Genomic DNA, 22473 nt, shown 5'->3' on the forward strand with positions numbered 1-22473 from the left:
TTTTCTCCTCCATGGGCATCTGCATGATGCTAAGGATATGGGTTTGGGGTCAGGCCACTTCCTGGCTTTGTAACTCTGGGGAAGACACTTGCCTTGTCCAAGCCTCAGTTTCTGCATGCATAAAATGGGCATAGAAGAGCAGCTGCTACAGAGGGTCACTGTAAGAATAAGAGAGAAAGAATCTGTGTGGAGTGTTTAGGGCAGTGGAGTTCAACTGTAGGCACTGTTCTTGTTATTATTAATTATTATTATTTCTTGACTCCCGGCATCCTCCGGCTGTCTGGGCTCTCGGCTTCAGGGGCTCTACCGTGAGCGTGGGAAGAGGCCAAGCACACACAGTGTTTTAAGCCTAAGATCCAAAATTCATTTCTTTCTCTTCTCCTCCCCTCTTCCCAATTATAACCCAGTTCCTTCTGGGGGAGCCAAGACTGAGGTTAGAAGGAGAGAAGGTGTCTAAACACATCCACGCTGAGTGACGGGTATGTGACCGAAGCCAAATTTTCTTCTAGAGCTGCTTGGCAACCCAAGTGAATTTCAGATGGAGGGCCCTCCAGGAATCAGGTGCAGTGAGGGGCAGGAAGGGAGATTTTGGTCATTTCTGTCTTTATTTCCTAGCTTCCTGTTTTGTGGCTGGCAGGCGCTTCCCCCTCTCCTGCCCTTCAGTGTTCTCTAGGCAGCGGTGGGGTTAGGCAGGGGGTGCCTCTGTGGTGAGGTGGGGTTGTGGGTCACCTAAGTACCTCTAATGCTGAATCTGCTTCTCCAGAGCATGGGCTTTGTCTCACTGTTCTTTGCAAACACAGGCCAGTGCCAAGAAGTGCTAGACAAATACTCCCCGACCCTTGAGATAGAAAGGGATATTCTCACCTATCCCTAAGAGGTGGGAGGTGAAGACGGGATTTTCACATGGAGAACCTGATCCTAGGCCACTCTGGCTGCTGGAGACAAAGGTGAGGGAGGGAGGGAGGAAGGAAGAATCCATGAGAAGCCTTGTCTGTCTCCAGGGTTGCCTTTTGGAGGCTCCAGCTACAGGCTTGCTACTCACTTTGTCTCCTGGGTGCCATTGAAGTCCTTACTAACCAGTGTCCTGGGAGCAGCCTGGGAAACTGGTTTCCAAGTTCTTAGTGCTGGGCGGAGGCCCCCCAGACACGCCAGACCTCCCCAGGCGCAGGCTTCTTTAAGCTCAGAAGTAGTATCAGGTTGTTTACCTGCGAAGACAGAGCTGGCTTGGTCTCCACCAATCAGGTTGTGTTCACCCAAGACCGGGCGCCCTCATTGGCTGGGAAGCGCAACGACTCCTCTCCTGGGAGGTGATTAGTGCAGGCTCTGGAATCGTTCTCCACCTGCTTGGTCCCCTGGGCCACCGGGTTCAAAAGGCAGGTCTGGTAAATGGGCATCACTTACAAGAGCTTGCCGTTGTGGCTCTAAGGACCATTTGCTGTGGCAGAGTGTTCTGTGGGGAAGACTACCTTGACCTAAGAACTTTTCTTGAGAGCCGCCCGAATCTATTCTCCCCCTTCTCTGGCGCTCTCCTTTCCATGCTGGTAGCCAGGAGTCAGCTTATTCTGAGCCAGGTCATATTATAGCTAGGGGATGAATGTTTCCTTGTTATGCCAACAACCCCACCCCCCAGTCTCCCTGCTGGGACTGAATAATGCCTTGTTTGATTGCATGCAAATTTCCAGGTTTTTTTCAGCCTTTGAAACAGAGGGTAGGGCTGCTGGAGTCTGGAGCTCAGGGTGCAGACCTAGTAATAAAAAGCCCCAAGCTCTAAATGCTCAGATAATTGATGTTAATTTGCAGGTAACTCTACTACATAATGAACATTTTAGAAAGAGTCTTAGGTTGCCTTTTTTTTTTTTAATTCAAATTCTGTTAGTCTGGGTACTGTCAGAAGGGCTGAAGCTTATGAAAGGATTCTGTCTTTGTCCTTAGTCCTCACTACCACAGCTAGTCCACCCAATAGTCTTACTAATTAGACAAAGGGCCCCTTGCTCAAGGCACTTTACCGCTCCCTGTTGGGAAATTGCCATAATAAGTATTAGAAATGTGCATAGAATGTACGTGTACCTGTGTGGTGTCTATGGTGTGAAAGATAACCCCTCAGCATGTTGCCGCCATGTGCTGGACGCTCTGCAGAACTCTACTGATGGCCATGACCTTGACCTTGCTTTCACTGGAAAAACGGCAGTTGTTGCAGCCATTCTCCTCCCCAGAATCACTTCCCCCAGACTGGGAAGACCATCTCTTGCTTTTGCAGCTGCTACCTGAATATGAGGATGCTTTCAGTTCCCCCGCCCTAAGAGTTGTCTCTGTATACCTCCCCAGAGTTGGTCCTCAAGATGACAAGTCTTTCCTGGAAGACTGAGTACACCATATATTGCTTGGCCCTCCAGCAGTCAGTTGTCCTGCAGCAGCAGCAGCAAAATCAGGCAGGTGTCTGGAGCAGAAGAAATTTTTTTCATCGATGTTAGGAATCTTAGGCTTATCATAATTCAGAGTGGCAGTGACCCCGCGTGATTGTGGTGGGTTGGGGGTGACCTTGACCAGTGTGCTTTTGGGGTCTAGTCTGATAGCAGAGATCAGGGGCTGCCACAGGTTTCCAGAGACTTCCCCCAGTCAAGCAGTATTTATTTGACAAACCCTTGAGGAAGGTCAGATAAGGTCCTAGTCCTCAAGTTTCCAGTTCAAATGGCTTCCTAACATAACAGTCTCAAAATCCTTTAACAAACTTAACAAAAGTGGCTTTCTTTTCCTTTTCCATTCCCTGATGAGGACAAGAATGAGCAAGTCTGATGGTACCCATGCGTACGTATTTACTGAGGTATTTTATGGGGCTTGGGTGATAGTAATCTGTGTGGATTGGATCTGCAATCTTGTTCAAGGGACAAAACACATTTGGGAAACTGAACAACCATGAAAGAGAACAACATAAACGCCATCTTGGATCCATAGGTGACAGACTGCCATAAGAATGGTGAGTGGTGTTGTGGCTCTTAGCACAGTGCTGATAATCTTTCCTCACTGGGAGCAGGATGAGTAGAGTGGTTCCATCCCAGGGCTTGGACAGACCCCAAACTGGGAACCTGGGGATGGTGCTTGGCCTGCATCCCAGCCCACTGAACCCTGCCCTGGTCCCTGACAATGGCTCAGATACCTTCCAGGAGACCAGGGCAGAGGGTAAGGAGGGTCCTTTGGAATATGGGGACTTCTGTGACATATCCAGTTACCCTATTCCTCATGAGGGCTGTACCCCAGTCATCTCAGAGAGAGGAATGTCCAACTTTGAAAAAAAAAAAAAAAAGAAAGAAAGAAAGAAAAAAAACCCACAAAAAAAAAAACCAAAGAACATCCATTTGGTGGAAATCTATCGACCAGTTTCATGGGGGCTTTGTGAGCCAGATCTTGGAATGTGGGTGGGAGTCCCAGGCCAGCCAGAAGATATAAATAGAATCAGCAACCCTCCCTCATCTGTCCTTGCCGGCTGACCAATGAGAAACTATGCCCTGCCACGGGGGTGAATTCTTGACCCCACTATTCTGGACCTGTTCAGGCGCCAGGCGCCTCCATACCTCCTCCAGGGCCAGCCGCAGAGCACCCACCCCAGGGCTGGAAAGAGCAGGGCCGTGGTGAACAATCTTGCACTCTCTATATTAGCTTCTCCTTCCTTTGTTCACTTCAGTCCTAGGAATGCCCCCTCCCTTCTCCTGGGTCAGCTGTTTGGGAACAAACACAATAGCTAAGCTTTGGGTCTCCTCCCCGCCTGCCTGTCTGCCTGGGGAGATGTGCTGCTTTTCTCTCCCACCCCCTCGCTCCCTTGGACCGGGCTGGGCATCCCCAGGGAAGAGGCCTGGACTTCTTTAATGAACTGCAAATGTGATTAAGTTGGGCTGCCGTTGGCTCTGCACACCCGCCCGGGCAGGGTGAAGTCATGGGCGGACGGAGCTGGGGCTGGATCTCTCCCGCCAGCTGCTGGCACTGCAGACGAGATGAAGGAAGGCAGAGTAGCTGCTGCCAGGCACTGGAGCCAGGGACATGCTGGGAGTGAGCAAACGAACTGACCATCGCTCGTGTCTCTGCCACAGCGGCTCCACGGAGAGCTGAGGAGGAGCCATTTTCGCGCTGTGTGGCTGCTATTGACAATAGGCTAGTGGCCCTAGGGATGGGTCCTCGACTGCCTTTCCCGTGTAAAGTCGTGCGGTCTTACTTTGCAGCAGCTGGCTTCCGTAGGTATTGCTGTCTGTGTCCGTGAGGAGTAGGTCCCACTGTGAGTGATGAGACACCTAAAGTAAAAGAGAAGTTTATTTCTCTCTTGGTGTAAAGGAGCTCAGGTAGGATGTCCAGGGCCAACACAGGATGCCTTGGTGTTGGGACCCAGGGACCTTCAGTCTCGTTTTTCTGTTGTTGTTGGCATGGAGCTGCCACTTCATGGTCCAAGATGGCGGCTCTCACCTCAGGCGTTGCAGCTGCATTCCAGCAGTGGGAAGAGAAGGGGCTAAGAATGAAGCACCCTTTCCTTTTGAGGACATTGCCTAGAACATATTTCGTTATCCTTCTGCTTATGCCCTACTGGGCAAAGCTTCGTTACGCCTATGGGCATATGCCTACAGGGAAGTGAAGAGATGGAATCTTTATGCCCAGTGGGCACATGCTCGGGGGATGATTGAAAATTGAAGGTGCTGGGACTAAGAAAGAAGGGAGGAAGAGATCCCAGACAACTTTCAATCTCTTCTCTGCTCTGCCTTCTTTACAGGGGAGGAAACAGGCACAGACTGGCAAGATCATTTTCCCACAGACGTACATTTTGGAAGTGATGGGGTTGGGACTGTAGAACAAACACGCTTCTAAAACTCGAGCTCTGTCTCCTGTGCTCCGTTTGTCTAACCTCGTGTGAGGAAACAGGTGGGGAGGGTGGGGGCGTGGAGGAAAACCATGTAAATTGTGGTTTGGTGACAGGCCTGTAGGCTGCGATCAGGTTTGAGCCCTGCTCGCTACAGGAGTCTGTGAGCTGCGCAGTCTGATGACGCCCTGACGCGCTTAAGAATAATAGAAGACACAAAAGAGATTTTCTATGGTTTATCTGTTGATTATGGGTTTGGATTATCTATTGATATATACTATATTAGATACTAAAATGGAGACATTTACAACATACTCCTTTAAAAATAATAAACGCATTTAACAAGATGACATCTTTTTAATAAAAGCCACTATAAATTCCAAGCAGAAAAATGTGTAGAGAGAAGAATGGCATTGTTTCACAGTTTTGCAAATCTCTTTGCTATCTGGCTTAAGAGAAATCAGCTGGATTCCCATGTCAGCATCTGTAGTCAGTCTGTGGTGTGATTATCTATCGTGGCGCTTCTGGAAAATTCCACTGTGCCCTCATGAAAGAGTGAGAGCCCAAAGGCCAGAAAACATCTTAGTATGATTATTACAATAATCTTGCAAGGATCTTGGGAAGTCTCCCAAGGATTTTGGGGGGTCTGTAGGGGCTTTCTGGACCAAGTCACACTGTGTGAACTGCTGACCTAGTGAATGCTTTACTTTCTCCATGCCTTAGTTTCCAAATCTGGAAGTCTGTTTATCTGGCCTTTCTCTGAGGAGTTTTGTGTTCTTAGAAGGTGTTTTAGGTTTACGAAGGGCCCGTTTGTGGGAGGGGGTGCCAAGGTGGTCTCTGAAACCACTTCATTTGTTCGGGGGACATTGGTGATGTGTGAGATGGGGAGTCGGAGGGGGAGAGCTGGACAGTAGCCGGGATCAGATCCTAGAATGCCTGCTGCCTTTCTAAAGGAGTTAGAACTTTGTCCTTTAAGCTGGGGTGGGACACAGTCAGATGTGCTTGTTGAGTAAAGGTTTGGTCACCTCCTACCTGCTGACGTCTCTCCAGGTTCTGAGAGGATGCCATGTCAGCTCCAGCCCGGACTTATTTCTGTCTCAGGACCTGGCTTGACCCCTCCATGTGGAGCGGGAAAGGCTGGGAGGCAGAGGTGGCAAGCAAGGTGTGCTACCACTCTGCACCGCGGGGCCCTCAGACTCTGGTCACCCTCATAGGCCAAGTTCAGGCCAGAGCTGACCAGAGGAAGACCAGAGAACAAGACGGGGAGACAGAGTTTTCCTTTTGTCTCTAGCAATCCTAGTCAGATTTTCAGGTGCACATGGAGAGGCCAGAGGCATTGTTCTCAGAAGGGAGGTGGCTGTTTCTGCAGAAATCCACTCCCATCCTGCAGGCAAATAATCAGAAAACACCCTTCTTGCTACAGCTTTCTGTAAACCATTTAATATCTCAAGGGACCTCCCAGGAAAAGTGCTGGCGAATGGGTCCCACTTTTCCTCTGAGCAAGGAACAGACAGGTTTGGGCCAGCTGGAGATGGGCCATGGCGGACTCTTCCTGACATCGCTCTCAGTGTGGGAGGGGACACTGGACTCCTGAGTCTCTTCTTTTTTCCGGTTGACGCTATGCTGTGCTGGTGATGAACCCCAGGCGCCTGGTCCCTATGGAACCGTCCTGTGATACAGGGGCTGCTCCAGGCTGCTGCCCGACAGACCAGGTGATGGCAGCATCACTAGAAAAAAAAAAAAAAACAACCCATGGAGTTGCCTTTTTGGGTTTTTCTCTGGTTCCAAATTTCGGATGAGGAGGAGGGCCAGCAAGAGCCCAAGCCTCTGGCCCTCCCCGGGGCACCCTTGGCAGCCCTTTGAGAGCCCAGGAACGTTTCTCTCTGAGCGGCCCATCTCATGGGCCAGACAGTGCAGCAGAATGGAAAGAACTAGACCCAGGCTCCAGCCTCCTCCCCCTGAGCCTCAGGAGAGTCTTAAACCTGCCTATGGCAAAGAAGAGAGGGTCCCTCCTCCATCCCCTCGCTCAAAAGAGTCTCCAAGATACTAGTAAAGCGATTGTGTTGTCATGGTGACCATTCATCCCAGTGTTGCCCAGTCTCCCCAAGATGCAGACAGAGGGAAAGGGACAAAGATGTCCTCTGTCCTGCTGCCGAGCTGCCCACCATTCTGGAGGACAAGCCTCCTGGCAGGAGGGAGAGGGGAAGGGACCTCTTTGGTGGCCTCGGTGATGATACAGAGTCATCATTTTTGCAGTGAAGCCTTTACCTGCATGATTTCATTCAATCTGCACTACCATCACATCACACAGGAACTGTCATTCTTATCCCCAGTTGATGGAGGAGCAGGGGTCTAGAAAATAATCCAAGGTCACACAGCCAGCAGGTGCAAGAGGCAAAACTCAGATCCAGGGCTGTGAATTCATAACAAGTCCAGGGCAGGACTCTTCTGGCATGGTCTCCCGAGACCTCAGTTTCCCCTGCATAAAATGCCCAGTATGGCAAACAGTGGGCTGTAGGTCATCACCCAAGACCTCAGTGGTCCTGGGACCTACTACAGTGATCTTCATTCATGGATCGCTGGCTCAGTGCCGGGCACTACGGTGTCTTCCCACCGCCTGCAAGGCAGCACCTGCTGGGATTATTCTCATGTTACTCAAGGACGCCCTTCTCCAGTGAGGCAAGGAGATTTCCTTCCTTCCCTACCTCCAGCAATGGCAGGGCCTGGGCTTCAGCCCTGCAGTGGGTGTGGAGTCTCCAACCTGAAGCTGGTAAGCCCAGAGAGGTGGAGTCATGGAGGGAGCAGCGGCTTTCAGCAATGACCCGGCTGGCTCATGGTCCTTGTCCTTACGTCTGCAGCTGCAGCCCTGCAGTCCAGCAGTCCCTGTGGCTACAGCCTTCCTAACAGGTGCGGGGAACTGGCCACATCCACCTGCTTGGTGGGGCCCTGGGCATCCTTCTGTGTCCTCCCCGCCCCCCTGCCTGCTATGACCCCAAGGCAGCTGTGACACTCTGCCATGCTTCCTAGTTCTGAGGGCAGACTCCATGCATGCCGGGGAGGGGCAGGGTCCCAGCTCAGGTGGCCTGTGGGCAGGATGTGGCTTTTCCCCAGAACCACAGCTTATCTTTGGCGTAGCACGATTGCTGTTCCTCTGGGCTTCCCATGGTGCTGCCAAAGCGCCGCACGGGCCTGCCCCCCAGCTCTTGATTTGCACAGGCTTGCTCTGGCCATCCTTCTGTATAGTTTGAGCAGATGGGTTTCCTTCTCATCAAAGCTCTTTTTTCCTGTTCCCTGTAGTCACACCGATTTGCTCTGATTTATTCTTCAGGGCACAGCCTTCCATTTAGATGCTCTGGTACTTCTTTCTTTTTGACTGAAGGTTTTTTTGTTTTCTTAAATTTTTCTGCTTTATTTACTTAAAAAGTAGGCTCACACCCAGCGTGGGGCTCAAACTCATGGCCCCGAGATCAAGAGTTGTGTGCTCTACCGACTGAGCCAGCCAGGCACCCCCTTCCGTCCATTACTCTCCAGTTGGAGAGCGTTCTGTGCGTGAAAGGGCGGATGCCCCCGCGGGGAGGACCCATGGTGACGTTACATTACTGTGTCAAGTCCTGGACACATCATGGTTCCATGTGTCACTAAGCAAGAAAAGTCGAGGAGCAGAGAGAAGGAAGCAGAAAGTAATGCGGTGAGAGGGAGAGAAATCAGAGGGAGGCCTGTTATCTGGGTCAGTGGTTATACATGGATTTTCCTGTAAAAATATACTAAACAAATGAAAAACTAATTCTTTAATGTGTTCTGTAAATTTTCTTGGGGGTTTTGTCTTGGTCAGTATTCTGAGGCAGAGGAGAGAGTCCACGTTAGACAACTGGAATAAGAAGGATTTATTGCAGCGGGTCAGATGACTTACAGGTTATTAAGATGGCTCAAGAAAGATCTGTAGGGTGAGATTCCAGAATCCATTCTCAAGTCCAGAAAAAAAAAAAAAAAGCTGCTTCCAATTGAAGTGTAAGATTGATTGGAATAGGCACCTTAACTTCAGAGACTTTGTTTTGTCAAATAAAGACAACGATTATTTGCAGCAAATAAAGAGATCAGGGAATAGCTTCTAAAACTGTGACTCCCAACTTCAGAGATTTTAAGATTTTATTTATTTATTTATTTATTTGAGAGAGAAAGAGAGAGGGAGAGTGGGTAGGGCAGAATAGAGAGGGAGGGAGAGAGATAAGCAGACTCCGTGGGAACCCAGTGCAGGGATCGATCTCACCACCCTGAGATCATGACCTGAGCCTAAACCAAGAGTCAAATGCTTAACCAACTGAGCCATCCAGGTTCCCCATCAACTTCAGAGATTTTAAACTACACACACACACACACACACACAGTGCAGTTGGAATCATTAAAGCAGAATGCAGAGATGTTTACAAAGACAGCACATAGGAGTGTCTGTATTACTGTGTTTTGGGAGTAGTAATCAACAATTTCCACCTCGCCCTGTGTTGTTAGGTTGAGGGTATTAACAAGGTGGTAAAAGCCAGTGTAAAATGCCAACCTTTGCCTGGCAGAGGGTCTGGCGGACATTTCTGAGAATCCTAGCTTGTTTTTGCTGATGGGAACGGATTCTGTCTGGCGCCAGGAATCACCTGGTGAACACTGGGAAAACCTGTCGCTGAACTCCACCCCTAGTAGAGCTCATTTCAATTCCTGAAAGTCCTGGGGCCATCTCCTCCTGTGTGGTAGGGGGAGGCCCCGTTGGGGAGAGGAGGAGGAGGAGGCAAGGTCAGCAGGAACCAGACGCCGCTGGGCGTTCCTGGATGCCCTGGTCTGTGCTCCGCACCTTTCACTCCCCTCTCTCTGCTCTTTGCTTTCTTTCCTAGGACCCCCCCACCCCGCCCCAACCTGCCATGGCTGTTCAGAGGCCCTGGGCTCTGATGTTCAGGGCTCAGCCTGGGAGGTAACCTCAGTGTCTCCGTCTACTTCTGGTAGCGTGTGTTCAATATCTGCCCTTGGATTGGTAAGACTGTGAGAACAGCTCATCAGCACCCGCTCCGTGCCCGGCGTGAGGCAGCTTCCCCAGGTTTCCGCGTGGGATGGGCTCTTCATGGAGCCGCATTCAGGAAGACAGAACCAGTGCCCCGTAGAGCCGGGGCTGCATGGCTGCCGTCCTCACCGAGTGGCATCTTGTTCCTGCAGGGCCCGTGGGAGCAGTGCCAGCTTCTGAAGAGTGCCTCGGCGTTTGCCCGCTGCCACCCTCTGGTGGACCCTGAGCCTTTCGTGGCCCTATGTGAAAGGACTCTGTGCACCTGTGCCCAGGGACTGAGGTGCCCTTGCGAGGTCCTCCTGGAATACGCCCGGGCCTGTGGCCAGCAGGGCATGGTCTTACATGGCTGGACCGACCACAGCACCTGCCGTAAGTCCACCGCCCACCCTCCCAGCTGGGGACGAGTGGTATCAGTCCTCCTGGGGTGTCACTAGGGAAGCCCTCTGGCTTGTCACGCTCCTGGGCCACCTGATCACAGAAGGCTGGCCTGCAGGGGGCGTCCCTTCCCTTAAAGGCTGTGGCTAGGAAGGCCGCCTGGCGTCTGGCTCCCTGCCTCCATCCGGGACCATGCCTCCCCCAGCGCCCTGGACTCCCTTGGGAAATCTATTCCCTGGACTTGGAGAACATTCCCCGCCTCTGATGGGAAACCCAGCTGTCCTGATTTCAGCTCACGGCTCCGCCGCCGCCGGCCTGTCTGCATTGACAAGGAGCAGAGAGTTGTCCACACTGTCCACAGCGGTGGTGGTGGCAGTGGCGTGATCTCAGAGAGACTGGCAACCTCTCTGTAAGCCCTTCCCTTTTGTGAACCCAGGCTTCTCTCCTCCCTGCACGGGGCTCCCCTTTCCCTCCACCTCAGGACGCCTGTGTTTCGGATCTCCCAGTCTCACGGGGTCTCTGATCGCTGTCATTGTCACCATCCCCAAATTGTCATAATTAAATAGGAGCTTCTTTAGTTCCCTTGCAAGAAGGCCGCTCTCTCCCCAGACGTTCCACCACGGACCAAAAGCCATGCAGATGGACAGTCCGCTGTAATTACACGGGCCATCCTGGCTGATGGAGCCGGAACAGCGGGCCAAATATTTACAGCACACACATGTTTTTCAGTGTGTGTGTTTTTTCCGCTTATAAATTAGAGCTTTTATCTCTGCTGTGGGGGTGTGAGAAGGTGGCTATTAGCAGCTGGCTTCTTGGCTGTAGGGTGGAGTGGCTGTTATTTGAGGTCTTTGAAGATAGGGTGCGGGGGGTGGGGAGTTGCCTCTTGGAGGAGAAGGGGTTTGGAGCCATTGTTTGGTGTTGTGAAGCCCAGGAAAAGTCACTGGTACGTTCTGGTTCTTCAGTGACTCTGAGCATCAGTCAGTCACAGGGTTGAGAGGCAAAGCAGGGGAGTCGGTCCTTGCCCAGGAGGAGCTGGGTCCAGTGGGGAGGACAGATGCTTGGATGACAAGGCTCTGAAGACAGTCCTGCAGTGCAGTGGAAAATAAACGTCGAGCATGGCAGCCACGTGGGGAAAGTGGGCATGAATGGTGCTGGGCGGGGGCCTTCCACGGGGACCGGTTTCATGAGCAAGGGGAGCCCTCAGAGGACGGATGTGATGCAGATGGCACTTACCCCTTGCTTGGCCCCCGGAGGACATTTATTCTCAACCTAGAGGACTTTGGTATTATCTTGAGAGGGTTTTAGGTGAAAGGGACAGAGCATAGGGGGAAAAAAATGCCAAGAAGCAGATGACCAAGGGGGAAGGGGTGCCGGTCCCAGGTGACTCTGCTGAGTCTTAGCCTGGCCCTACAAGGGGGAAGACATCCCTTCAGGGAGGGATGGTTGGGCCACTGGGGTGCCACTGGGGTGGAGCTGGCCCCTGGGACCCTGAAGACAGAGGGGAGCAGAGGAGAGAGTGCAGAGGCTCTGAGGACAGCGTGGCTGGGAGGTGCCCTCTGGGAGGGAGCTGCTCCGGGAAGACTCCCGCATTTTCCTGTTTCAGGACCGGCCTGTCCGGCTGGCATGGAGTACAAGGAGTGCGTGTCCCCTTGCACCAGAACCTGCCAGAGCCTGCACGTCCAAGAAGTGTGTCAGGAGCCATGCGTGGATGGCTGCAGCTGCCCTGGTAATAAGCTTCTTACTCTATTCACAAATCCGAGACCTTGCCGGTGTCCTTGGCTTGGGAAAGCCAGATGAAGGCCACTTGTGTTTGTCACCCGTGGCTGGAATCAGAAGGCTTTTATTTATTTTTTAAAAAAGTCTTTGTACAGAGGGATCAGGATCGAGCCGGGGTTTATTTTTAATTTCTGTTTTCCTGTGGTACTGTATCCGTGAAAGCGCGTGTGTCTCGGAAACAGAAGGACCGTCTGGGCTCCGACAGCGACTTTGTTTGGGGAGCACGTGGCCTGATCGGAGTGGCACTTTTGTTTCCTCAGTTGAGTGTCAGGGAACGGGTCTGGGCAAGATATTTTAAAACGTCTCCTGGGTTTGCCACGGGAGCTCAGCTGAAAAAGAGCTTTGCACTAGAACTTGTTTCTCCGGGGAGACCGAGTGAGCTTTGGTGAAAAACACTTTAATTACTGAGAGTGAGGCCTGTGTGTTTTGACTAACGACTTCCCCGCTGGGTGACCTGGAACAAAAACTCTTGCCTCCTTTCTTCATCTGTGCAATGGAAATTAATAAATAAATGACTTCTTCCAATGCATGACTGTGAAAGCAAGGGTCGTACCAGTTCTTGGAGCTTCCTGGGAGAGGCTCATAGCCTAGACTCATGCTTTCCTCACTGGTGGACCTTGAGCAAAGCTCTTTCCCCCATTTCTTCACTGACAGAGAAGGATTAATATTCTCCCTCCCCCCCAATATGGCCCTATTGAGACAGAGCAGGTTCTTTGAGCTTCCTTGAAGAAGCCTAAGCTGTGGTCACCCATGGGCATTCTGGAGCTGCTAGATGAGTAATGATGATAAGTTGAGTTTTTGCCTTGATGCCCTTGAACCCAGAGGGACAGCTCCTGGATGAAGGCCGCTGCGTGGGGAGCGCTGAGTGTTCCTGTGTGCATGCCGGGCAACGGTACCCTCCGGGCACCTCCCTCTCGCAGGACTGCAACACCTGGTACCTGGGGCTGCGCCGTAGGGTCTGGGAGGGCAGCCCAGGGGCAGTGGGTGGCAGGAAGGGCAGTGGCAAGTGCAGTAGGATCTGGCTGGGCAGAGGGAGAAGCGGTTGAGATGTGGGGGCACTTTGAGGAAGGGGGGGACATCAGTGAGGAGGAGCAAGGATGGGGCTAGAGGAGGGAGTTGGGGAGGAAAGGCCCCCTTACATGCAAACATGGTCTCTAGCTTTCCCCCCAAGCTCTGCTGTAATGAATGACTCTCTGAAGGAAGGTTACCTGACCATCACCACACCACAGGCAGCTCTCTCTGTGAGGACAGAACCCCTCACTTCATCTTCAGGCCTCTTCCCTTTGCTGTCTTTCCCTGCTCGACTGTCTTCCAGGAGCCCCCATGGGCTGGCCGGCATGGGTCTGGGTGGCACCCCTTTCACCAGCCCTCCCGTCCTCGCTTCTCCCAGTGGTGGGGAAGGGACAGCTGGTGGGGTGGGGGTGGGGGGTAGGAATTTCACTGCTCAGTGGCTGGGTGGATTTTCAGAGATGTCGAGTCCCCTCAATTTTCTTCTCCTCTGTCTTTGTCAGGGTCGCTCCCTCTCAGCCTCATCTCCAAGGTGCTTCCCACTTTGGCCACAGCACTGTGCCATTCATGTCCAGCCTCATAAAGACCCCCTTAGCACCAGCTCTCTCTTGTCCCAGATCCCTCCCTGTGGGGTCTGTGGCACCTGTGAGGAGCTTTAGGTCTGTTCCTGTGCCCTCGGGTTTGCACAACTAGCCACACCCCGTGCTTTTCTCTCCAACAGCATTTGCCGAAACAGCCTGTGGATCTGCAGCAATGAAGAATGCCCAGGTAGGAGCCTTTCTGCTCATCTCCCCTTCTCCGGATGGAATGGTGTGTCGTCCTTGCTTGATAGGGAGGGCTGCATCTCAAGGCAAGGGGAAGGTGGCCTCTGTGCCGGCTGGATACAACCCTCTGACCACAGCTCTGGTTTGGGATCCCAGCTGTGCTGACCCACTTGTGGGCCTGGCAGAGGGACACCCAGCATAGCTGAAAGGTGAGAATGCACCTGGGCTAAGGTTTTATTGTCCTTTTCTTCTCACTTGTTTGCTCAGGGGATTATGGTTCAATGAACTGTAAGAACTGTAGAGTCACAGTCTAAACAAAGATGATGCAAATTCTTTGGAAATTGAGAGGAAAAAGGGCCTGGTAATTCTTTAAATTCAAAGTGAGAAGTTTCTGGAATGCCTGATAGGAAGGCCTTAGAATGGCACCCTGGAAAATGTCTTTAGGAAAAGTTGCTTTATAATAATCTCTGCCCTTTATTGGATCTTCTCTTTGTCCCCAACGCTATTCTATTTGTTGCAAACTTTGCCCATTTGAGGCTCCCTTCTGCCTAATCCCCCCATAACCCTGGCTCTTCTCCTGATAATTGTCCCTCACATGGTGTTCGCTGTGGGTTAGGCTCTGTACTAAGCACTTTACATGCCAGCCGGTGGGGCAGGTAAGTTATTCTAGGTCAAAGAAGGAGGCAGAGCTGGAGAGATTACATAACTTGCCCAAGTCACACAGCTGCTAAGAGACAATGACAGGACTCAAACTCACACCTCCCTGATTGCTGCTTTTGCCCTTCCGTTTACTCTCCTTCCTGGTCCTCCATCTATTCCTTTGCAGGAAGGTCTTTGCCATCCTTCACCGGCCCAGAAGAGGACCCACATTTAGCTAAAGACCAGCTCAGCCTCAGCTTGTATGCTGGGTACTACTTTTTGGGTTCCCTTGGCCTGTAGAGCACAAGAAAAAACTACAAGGCAAATAGCTTGATAACAGGCTCCCCTCCCTTTGGCTCAAAGAGGCCACATTGGCTTTGGTGGGCCGACAGGGCCTGAACTTGGATATTGGGGTCATATTTGGGGCCTGTTGGCTGGAAGGTCACTTAGGATCTAACCCAATGCCCACCACACTGGGAAAATTCTGGAACTAGATGGAAAGTGGTCACTAGAACTAGGTCAGTTAGTTTGGCTTAGGGATAGCCAACCAGCAAGTTTATCTTCTGTGCAATTTTTAAAGGAAGCATGAAGAACAAAAGATTGTTCTTGCAAGGGATATCAATGTTCCGATTTAACATCATCAAACCCTGTGAAAGACCTAAGGAGCCCTTTGAAAGACAAGAAGTTGCTATAAATGCCTTGCAAAAACACTGTTAATATCTAAATAATCATTGTTATTGTGAGCCACAATGGACTGAATTAGGAATTCGTTTACTGTCTTTTGTTGGATTAACGGATTTGGAATTCTTTTTTTTTTTTTTCTTTTTAAGATTTATATATTTATTTGAGAGAGAGAGAGTGTGGGGAAGGGCAGAGAGAGGAGGAGACAGAGAATCTCAAGCAGACTCCCCATCAAACACAGAGCCCTATGGGAGGCTCAATCGTGCAACCCATGAGATCATGACCAGAGCCAAAATCATGAGTCTAATGTTCAACCAACTAAGGCACCCAGGCACCCCCAGATTAGGAATTCTTTTTTTTTTTTTTTAATATTTTGTTTATTTGACAGAAATCACAACTAGGCAGAGAGGCAGGCAGAGAGAGAGGAAGAAGCAGGCTCCCTGTGGAGCGGAGAGCCCAATGCGGGGCTTGATCCCAGGACCCTGGGATCATGACCCGAGCTGAAGGCAGAGGCTTTAACCCACTGAGCCACTCAGGCGCCCCCAGATTAGGAATTCTTAATAACGACTTTCTGTAGGGAGCATCTTTCACTCAGCCAACTGTCCATCTGTTCATCCATCCATCTATCCAACCATCCATCCATCCATCTATCCAACCATCCATCCATCCATCCATCCAACTAACCATCCATCCATCCATCCATCCATCCAACTAACCATCCATCCATCCATACATCCATCCAACTAACCATCCATCCATCCATCCATCCAACTAACCATCCATCCATCCATCCATCCATCCATCCATCCATCCAACCATCCATCCATCCAACTAACCATCCATCCATTCATATATCCATCCATCCATCCATCCAACAATGATTTGAACACTCACTGTGCACATGTTGGAATGTTTGGTCTGGGGCAGACTACAACCCCTGGTCTTCAGTTCAAAATTTAGAAGATAGCTTTGCTGAGGATGTAAGATATTTTCTTGACTCCTTGATGGGAGGATAACCAGTTCCAACTCTGCAGTCTACAGAGTGGACGATCCATATTTTGCCCACACAGTCGCTAAACTCATACTCTGTATATTCAAAGCCTCAGCTCTGACCCTCTTTTTCAAGTTCTGGAGTTTAGCTGGTCATCTCCCATCTCCTGTTGTCTGGTTGTCTCCCATCTCCAAATGCTTGACTCCATTTCTACCTGTAGCACACAGGCATGTTTCCATTATTTGCCATGATGCAGCTGGCAGTGGGGCTGTCTTATGCCCCCAGTGTGACAATTGCTGGTAAAGCTTCCGATGGGAAGGTTCTGGAAGGGGATATGCTTGACTCTGCTAGAATAGCAAAGAGCGGGCTATGACTTCTCCACAGTCCCTGGAAGAGCTGATATTGCGAATCTTAGAAGTAGGGAGCTGGGTTTTGATTCTCGGGGATAAGATGAGAGTGTACTAATTGTCTATTGTGTAGACAATTACCCCAAACTTAGCAAACAAACTTTTTTTTTTTTTTTTAATCTTAGAGCTTCTGTATGTCAGGAATCTGGGTGTGGCTGAGTCTGGCTCACTATTTCTCATGAAGTTGCAGTCCAGGGCTGACTTGGGCTGTGGTTTTATCTGAAGGCTCCTTTAGGACTTTGATAGCTGGCTTCTTCTAGGGTGAGTGACCTCAGACAGAGTCAGGGAGAACAGCCAAAATAGAAGCCCTGGTCTTTTAAAAACCCAATTTCCAAAGTGATATCCTTCACTTCTGCTGTATTACATTTACTAGAAAAAAGTCAACATGTCTAGTCTACACTCAAGGTGAAGGGATCACACAAAGACATGAATACAGGAGGTGGGACCATGCGGGGAGCATCTTAGAGGCTGCCTGGCACAAGGAGTGTTGTGTATGGGGAGTGGGAGGGAGAAGAAATTGCCCAGGAGAACATCAGTCTGTATGGGGAGGGGTTGGAGCTTCAGGGCTCCTCTAGGCCTTCATTACTCACTGAGGCTCTCTGTTCTTGTTAGGAATTAGGGCAGCAGCAGGCAAAACTGTGGTTTTCTCAGACTTCCTTTTCTGTAACCCCAAGCCTCTCTTCCCTCTCCTCCTCTTCCTTTCCTCTGCAACACATGCTGCCCAGGAAAGTTCTGCTAATTTGGTTCCCATTGAACCATAAATGTTTGATCGGGGTCAATGAGGAAGGAGCATGCCTATTAACAGGGACTACTCTTCCAGTAAAAGTTCTAGAATTTCAAACTCCTGATGGAAGAATGTAGAAGGTTCTCTTCTGCAGCTGGGAAGGTGTGAGTGGAGGCTTCCTCACTTGCCCATCCTATGCCCATTGACAGGTTATCATAGCAGGGGGCCAGGGGCCTGGGCAGTGGGGTGGACTCGGGCAGCCTGGCCAGAATTCCAGTTCCCTCACTTCCCAGTGGGGTGACTCTGGTAAGCTGCCTGATCATTTGCAGCCTCAGTGTCCTCATCTGTGACACAGGGATGGTAACAGCAGCTTCATCCCACAGAAGCTGTTACTTGGCAGACAGCAAGCACTCAATTAATGTTAGCCATATTCATTCCCAGTAGCCCCGACTGCCTCATTAAGCAGGATGGGAGAAGGACTGAGACATATAGGCACACGCCCAAAGGAGTCTGGCCTGGGCAGGGTGTAGCTTGGGGCCTGAGGGGCAAGAAGGTCAGAGAGAACCCACCCCTGCCTTGGGCTTGGCTTCCGGGCAGGGGAGGGCCTTGGTATAACTTGTTCCTTGTTTGGTTCCGTATAATTTCTGATTCCTGTAATTCAACGTTAGGATTCAAGCTATCTGTTCCGAAGCCTCAGGGAAGACAGACTTCTTCGTTGGCTAACAGAGACGGTGATTAGGACCAGTGCCTGTCCAATGGGAGCGTGCATTCCTAGGCACCTGGGCTCACCTGAGGGATCTGAATGCCCAAGTTCACTGAAACGCTGCTGGGGCCTTCCCCAGCCAATACTGGGGCTTCTGGAGTCCCAGCAGACCTCCTTCAGGACAGGCCAGTGTACTACCTTTAGAAGCCAGGGCTCTTCAGGAAATAAATAAATCTTTAAAAAAAAAAAAAAAAAAAAAAAAAGGAGCGGGGAAGCGTGCCTGGGTGGCTCAGTTGGTTGAGCATCTGATTCTCTCGGTTATGCTCTCAGGGTTGTAAGATGTAGTCCCACATCGGGGGTCTGCGCTCAGTGGGAGGTCTGCTTGACATAACTCTCTTCTCTCCACTGCCCCTCTCCCCACTCTTTCAGATAAATAAATAAATCTTAAAAAAAAAAAAAAAAAGGAAGAAGCCAGGGCTCATCTCCACTCAGTCTCCGTATCCAGACTCAGTGGTACCTCGGCCCCTTGGCACGGGGCCCACGTGTGCCCAGGCTCAGAGTGACCCAGGCTTGGCCTTCACCATGTCGGGGACTATGGGAAACCGCAGGAGCTGGCCCGGGGGAAGGGTGCTGGGTAGTGTGGAGTGCTCTGGGCCCTGAAGCCAGGCACAAGGCCCACGAGCAAATCCCTGTCTGAGGACCTTGGGCCTTGGGTGAGTTTTTCTCTGTGCTTCGCTTTCCTCAGCTGTGAACTGGGGTTGGTGACGGCTGCCTCATGGAAACAGTGCATGAGACGCACCCATGGAGCCCTTGAAGTGCACCTTGTGCATTTGGGGGACAGGTGATGTTATTGTCGGTCTACAGGCAGGCTTTGGGGGAACTTCCACTGGGGGAGTCTGTGTTGCTTTGCGAGAGGCTGGCATTTCTGGAGGCCATGTGGCAAAGGATAGAAGCAGACGGGCTGAGCGGAGAAGCCCCAGGGACGTCTCAGGTACTGCAGATTTCTTTTAGACAAGGGGTTTCTTTTAGACAAGGTCATGCGTTCCCATTGGGGGAGAGGGTTCTTTCCAATTTTTTCATGAGGGAAGATCTTTTTTTTTTTAAGATTTTATTTACTTATTTGACAGCAAGAGTGACAGAGCACAAGCAGGCAGAGAGGCAGCCAGAGGGAGAAGCAGACTCCCCAAGGAGCAGGGAGCCCGATACAGGGCTCGATCCCAGGAGCCCGGGATCATGACGTGAGCTGAAGGCAGACACTTAACCCACTGAGCCACGTAGGTGCCCCAATAAGGGAAGATCTTTATTCACGTAGCAGATCTGCTTTAATTCCCGGCCATTCTACTTTGAGGCTCTTTTAAGAATCCCCTGTTCCGGGACACCTGGGTGGCTCAGTTGGTTGAGCGGCTGCCTTCGGCTCAGGTCATGATCCCAGCGTCCTGGGATCGAGTCCCACATCGGGGTCCTTGCTTGGCAAGGAGCCTGCTTCGCCCTCTGCCTCTGCCTGCAACTCTGTCTGCCTGTGCTCGCGCACGCTCTCTCTCTCTCTAATAAATAAATAAAATCTTAAAAAAAAAAAAAAAGAATCACCTGTTCCTCACTGATTCTGATTCACCAGACTGTCATTGCCCGCCTTCTCCATCGGCTGGGCAAGGTGGGGGTGGGGGGGGGCGGGGGGGCAGCCATTGGTTGGGGGCTGCCCTTTGTGGCTTGACCAGCTAGCTGACCGGGAATGTCCTGGCCATCCTGCTCCGGGCAGAGGACGGGTGAGAGACAGGTTCCAGCTCCCAGGGCCATCCGAGAGCCCAGCAGCTTCCCCATCTGTGTTGTTAGGTTTCCTGTGCTCACAGCTCCGTCCCTCAGTGGTACCAGAGCGATAAGCTAAATGTCATATTTAGACTTTCGATTCCTGAGGAACTTCAGAGCACAAGTCAGTGGGGGTCGGAGCAGGAAATCAGATCCGGCGATTAGATTCAAGCTCTGGAAGTTCTGCTTTTGAATGTTTGTGCATTTTTCTTCTTGACCCCTCTTTTCCTAGACCTCATCGGAGATAATGCAGGCCCACTTTCATACTCAGATAAGAGCCCTCCTGAGAAAACAGAGAAAGGTCAGGGGAAGAATTCCCACCCATTTTATTGCCATGGGGTCAAGATGTTTGACACCAAGGTCCATATCACTCTGTTTGCAGGATCGTGGTGGATTCTGAGAAACAGCCCTTGCAGAAAGGCTTTCCTGTGACACCAGCTGATTTGGAATTTCAGCACATTTACAATGGGTTGGGGTGACCTTTGGCCCGACCTTTACTGCCTGCCATGAACAGTGATCCCTCACTCTTGCTTTCTTTGGGGCCGATGTCATGGGAGGACCTGAGCTGTCCTATTTATAGCACTTCTGACGTGAAATGTGTGTGGTTTTCCCCCAAGTCAACCAATTCTTTTACTTTCTGGTTGCCAACTGGGTGTCCTACAATTCAGTCCTGACACTAATGACAGGAATCATGCAGACCCTGCAGGTTAGGGGCTCCGTCACCCAGGATGCCCCACTTCAGGTGCTGAGCCCAAGTACTGGGCTCTCAGGGTACCCACTTCTGTCGGATTGGTTACAAGTTGGGGGTTCCCACAATGCCTTCCTCAGGTCCAATAATTTGCTAGAATGGCTCCCCAGACTCAGGCACTTTATTTACTAGTACTGGCTTATTATAAAGGATACAAATCAACAATCAGGTGAAGAGGTGCACGGGGCAAAGCCTAGAAGGATGGAGCTCCTGTCCCTGTGGAACTGGGTATAGCCACCCTCCTGTGCGTGGAATATTCACTGACTCAGAAGCTTTCTAGATCCTCTTGTTTAGGGATTTTAAAGGGAGGTTTTACGCAGACGTGATCCATTAGTAATCCCCAGCCTCTCTCTCTGGTCCCTGGAGGCTGGAGGGTGGGACTGAAATTTCCAATTCTTTCATTTCGCCTGGGTCTTTCTGGTGACCCGCTCCCATCCTGAAGCTGTCTAGGGGCCCACCAAGAGTGGTTTCAGTAGAACAACAGCTGCTCCTAGGATGTCCCAAGGGCTTTGGGAGCTCTGTGTCAAGAAGCAGGGATAAAGACCAAATGTATATTTCTTACTATCGCAGAGGGTGATGCTGAAAATGATCTGGGGCCTCCCTGATTTTTAATTTCTTCTGGGCTGAGTGTGCCTTCCTGGCCCATGTCGTTTTGGGAGGGGTCAGCCGCCCTGGGGACCAGTCAGAGGACACTCACAGTGACCTGAGGCTACTCTCCCCTACCCCTGCCTTCCAGTACAGACCAAAGGCAGGACCACACCCGGATCCAAAATTGTGCCTGCCATGCCTTTCAGCGCAGACGTGGGCCTGAGGCGGCAGGTGGTAGGGATGTGTTGGGCATGTATTCGCCAGGGGGGGCGGCTCCAACGCCCCGACTGGGAGACAGAGCCTAAGAGCAGCCCCTGGTGGTGGGCCAAGGTGGGACTGGCTCTAAGACCATTTTAGGGGGAACTTTCAGTTTCGGCGGGATTAGTGCTCTGGAGAATAGGTGTCTGCAGTTTGGAGGTCAAGGGTGACTGGGTGGGAAGGAGGGACCCCTACTTTATGGGACGGTCATGGTGGGTGTCTGTATTTCTCTAAAGAGTAGAAGGCACAAAAGAGAGAGGAAATACATAGAAGGAGATTGGGAAGGGATCCAGATGCCCACTTCAGCTTCAATGGGCCCATTGTGGGTCCTGGGGACGGAATTGCCCCGAGCTGGGTGGGAGCGTGTAGGGAATCACTGGGGACTTTGGCAGCCCCCCCCCTCAACCCCCCTCCCCACCCACGCTGCGCGGACACTCTGCGGGATGTGTGACCTCTGGCCTGAGGTGCCTTGAGCCAGCCTCTTGGCGGGGCTGTGATCTGGGGCGGGATGGAGCGGGGCTCAGGTGGAGGGTGAGCCGAGGGCTCTGCGTGGCAGGGTGACCAAGGGGAGTCCTCATCCCTGCCCACAGATGTGTCAGCCTGAGCTAGGGAGCTGGCTGGGCAGTGGTGAGATCATGGGCAGATGGCCTCCCGGCCCCCCATTGGCCCCAACTGAAGTCACAACATGGACTTGCCCATGAGGAGGCCTTAGAGCCGCCCCTCGGCTGAGGGGCGAGGATGGTGCCCCGGCCGCTGCCCTGCTGAGCCTGGAGAATGCCCGCCTCACCCCTCCTCCGTCCTCCACCTGGGCTGACCTTTCTGCCTGCTTGCCTCAGGGGACTCTCCAGGGTGGGGCCGTGCCCCAGAGCCCCCCACAAGGCCAGTGCCAAGAAAGGCCCTTCCTGGGACCAAGAGGCACCTGACCCCCGCAGAGCCAGACCCTGTGGGGTGGCTGGGGGAAGCACAATGAGCCACACTGAACCAAGAGCTCAAGCCGCGGGCTCCAGGCCGGGCTCCGCTGCAGACTGCATATGGCTCTGTCACTGCCCTTGGTTGTCCCCTCCAAAAAGTGAGCCATTGACGTGATGATCCAGTGCTGACCTCTCACTGTTTGAGGACTGGGACCTGAG

General features: G+C 51.7%; 1 protein-coding gene across 1 annotated transcript in view; it reads left to right on the forward strand.

The window, feature by feature from the left end:
- The window catches only part of VWF (von Willebrand factor), a 135935-nt gene that overhangs the window by 23625 nt on the left and 89837 nt on the right, over positions 1-22473 (forward strand). Inside the window, exons 7-10 of the mRNA XM_046011417.1 lie at positions 10031-10247; positions 11857-11979; positions 12852-12963; positions 13759-13805. Of these exons, the coding sequence (XP_045867373.1) occupies positions 10031-10247; positions 11857-11979; positions 12852-12963; positions 13759-13805 (499 nt within the window). The remainder of the gene's footprint in view (positions 1-10030; positions 10248-11856; positions 11980-12851; positions 12964-13758; positions 13806-22473) is intronic.

The sequence above is a fragment of the Meles meles genome, chromosome 7, assembly GCF_922984935.1.
Source record: "Meles meles chromosome 7, mMelMel3.1 paternal haplotype, whole genome shotgun sequence".
NCBI lineage: Eukaryota > Metazoa > Chordata > Mammalia > Carnivora > Mustelidae > Meles > Meles meles.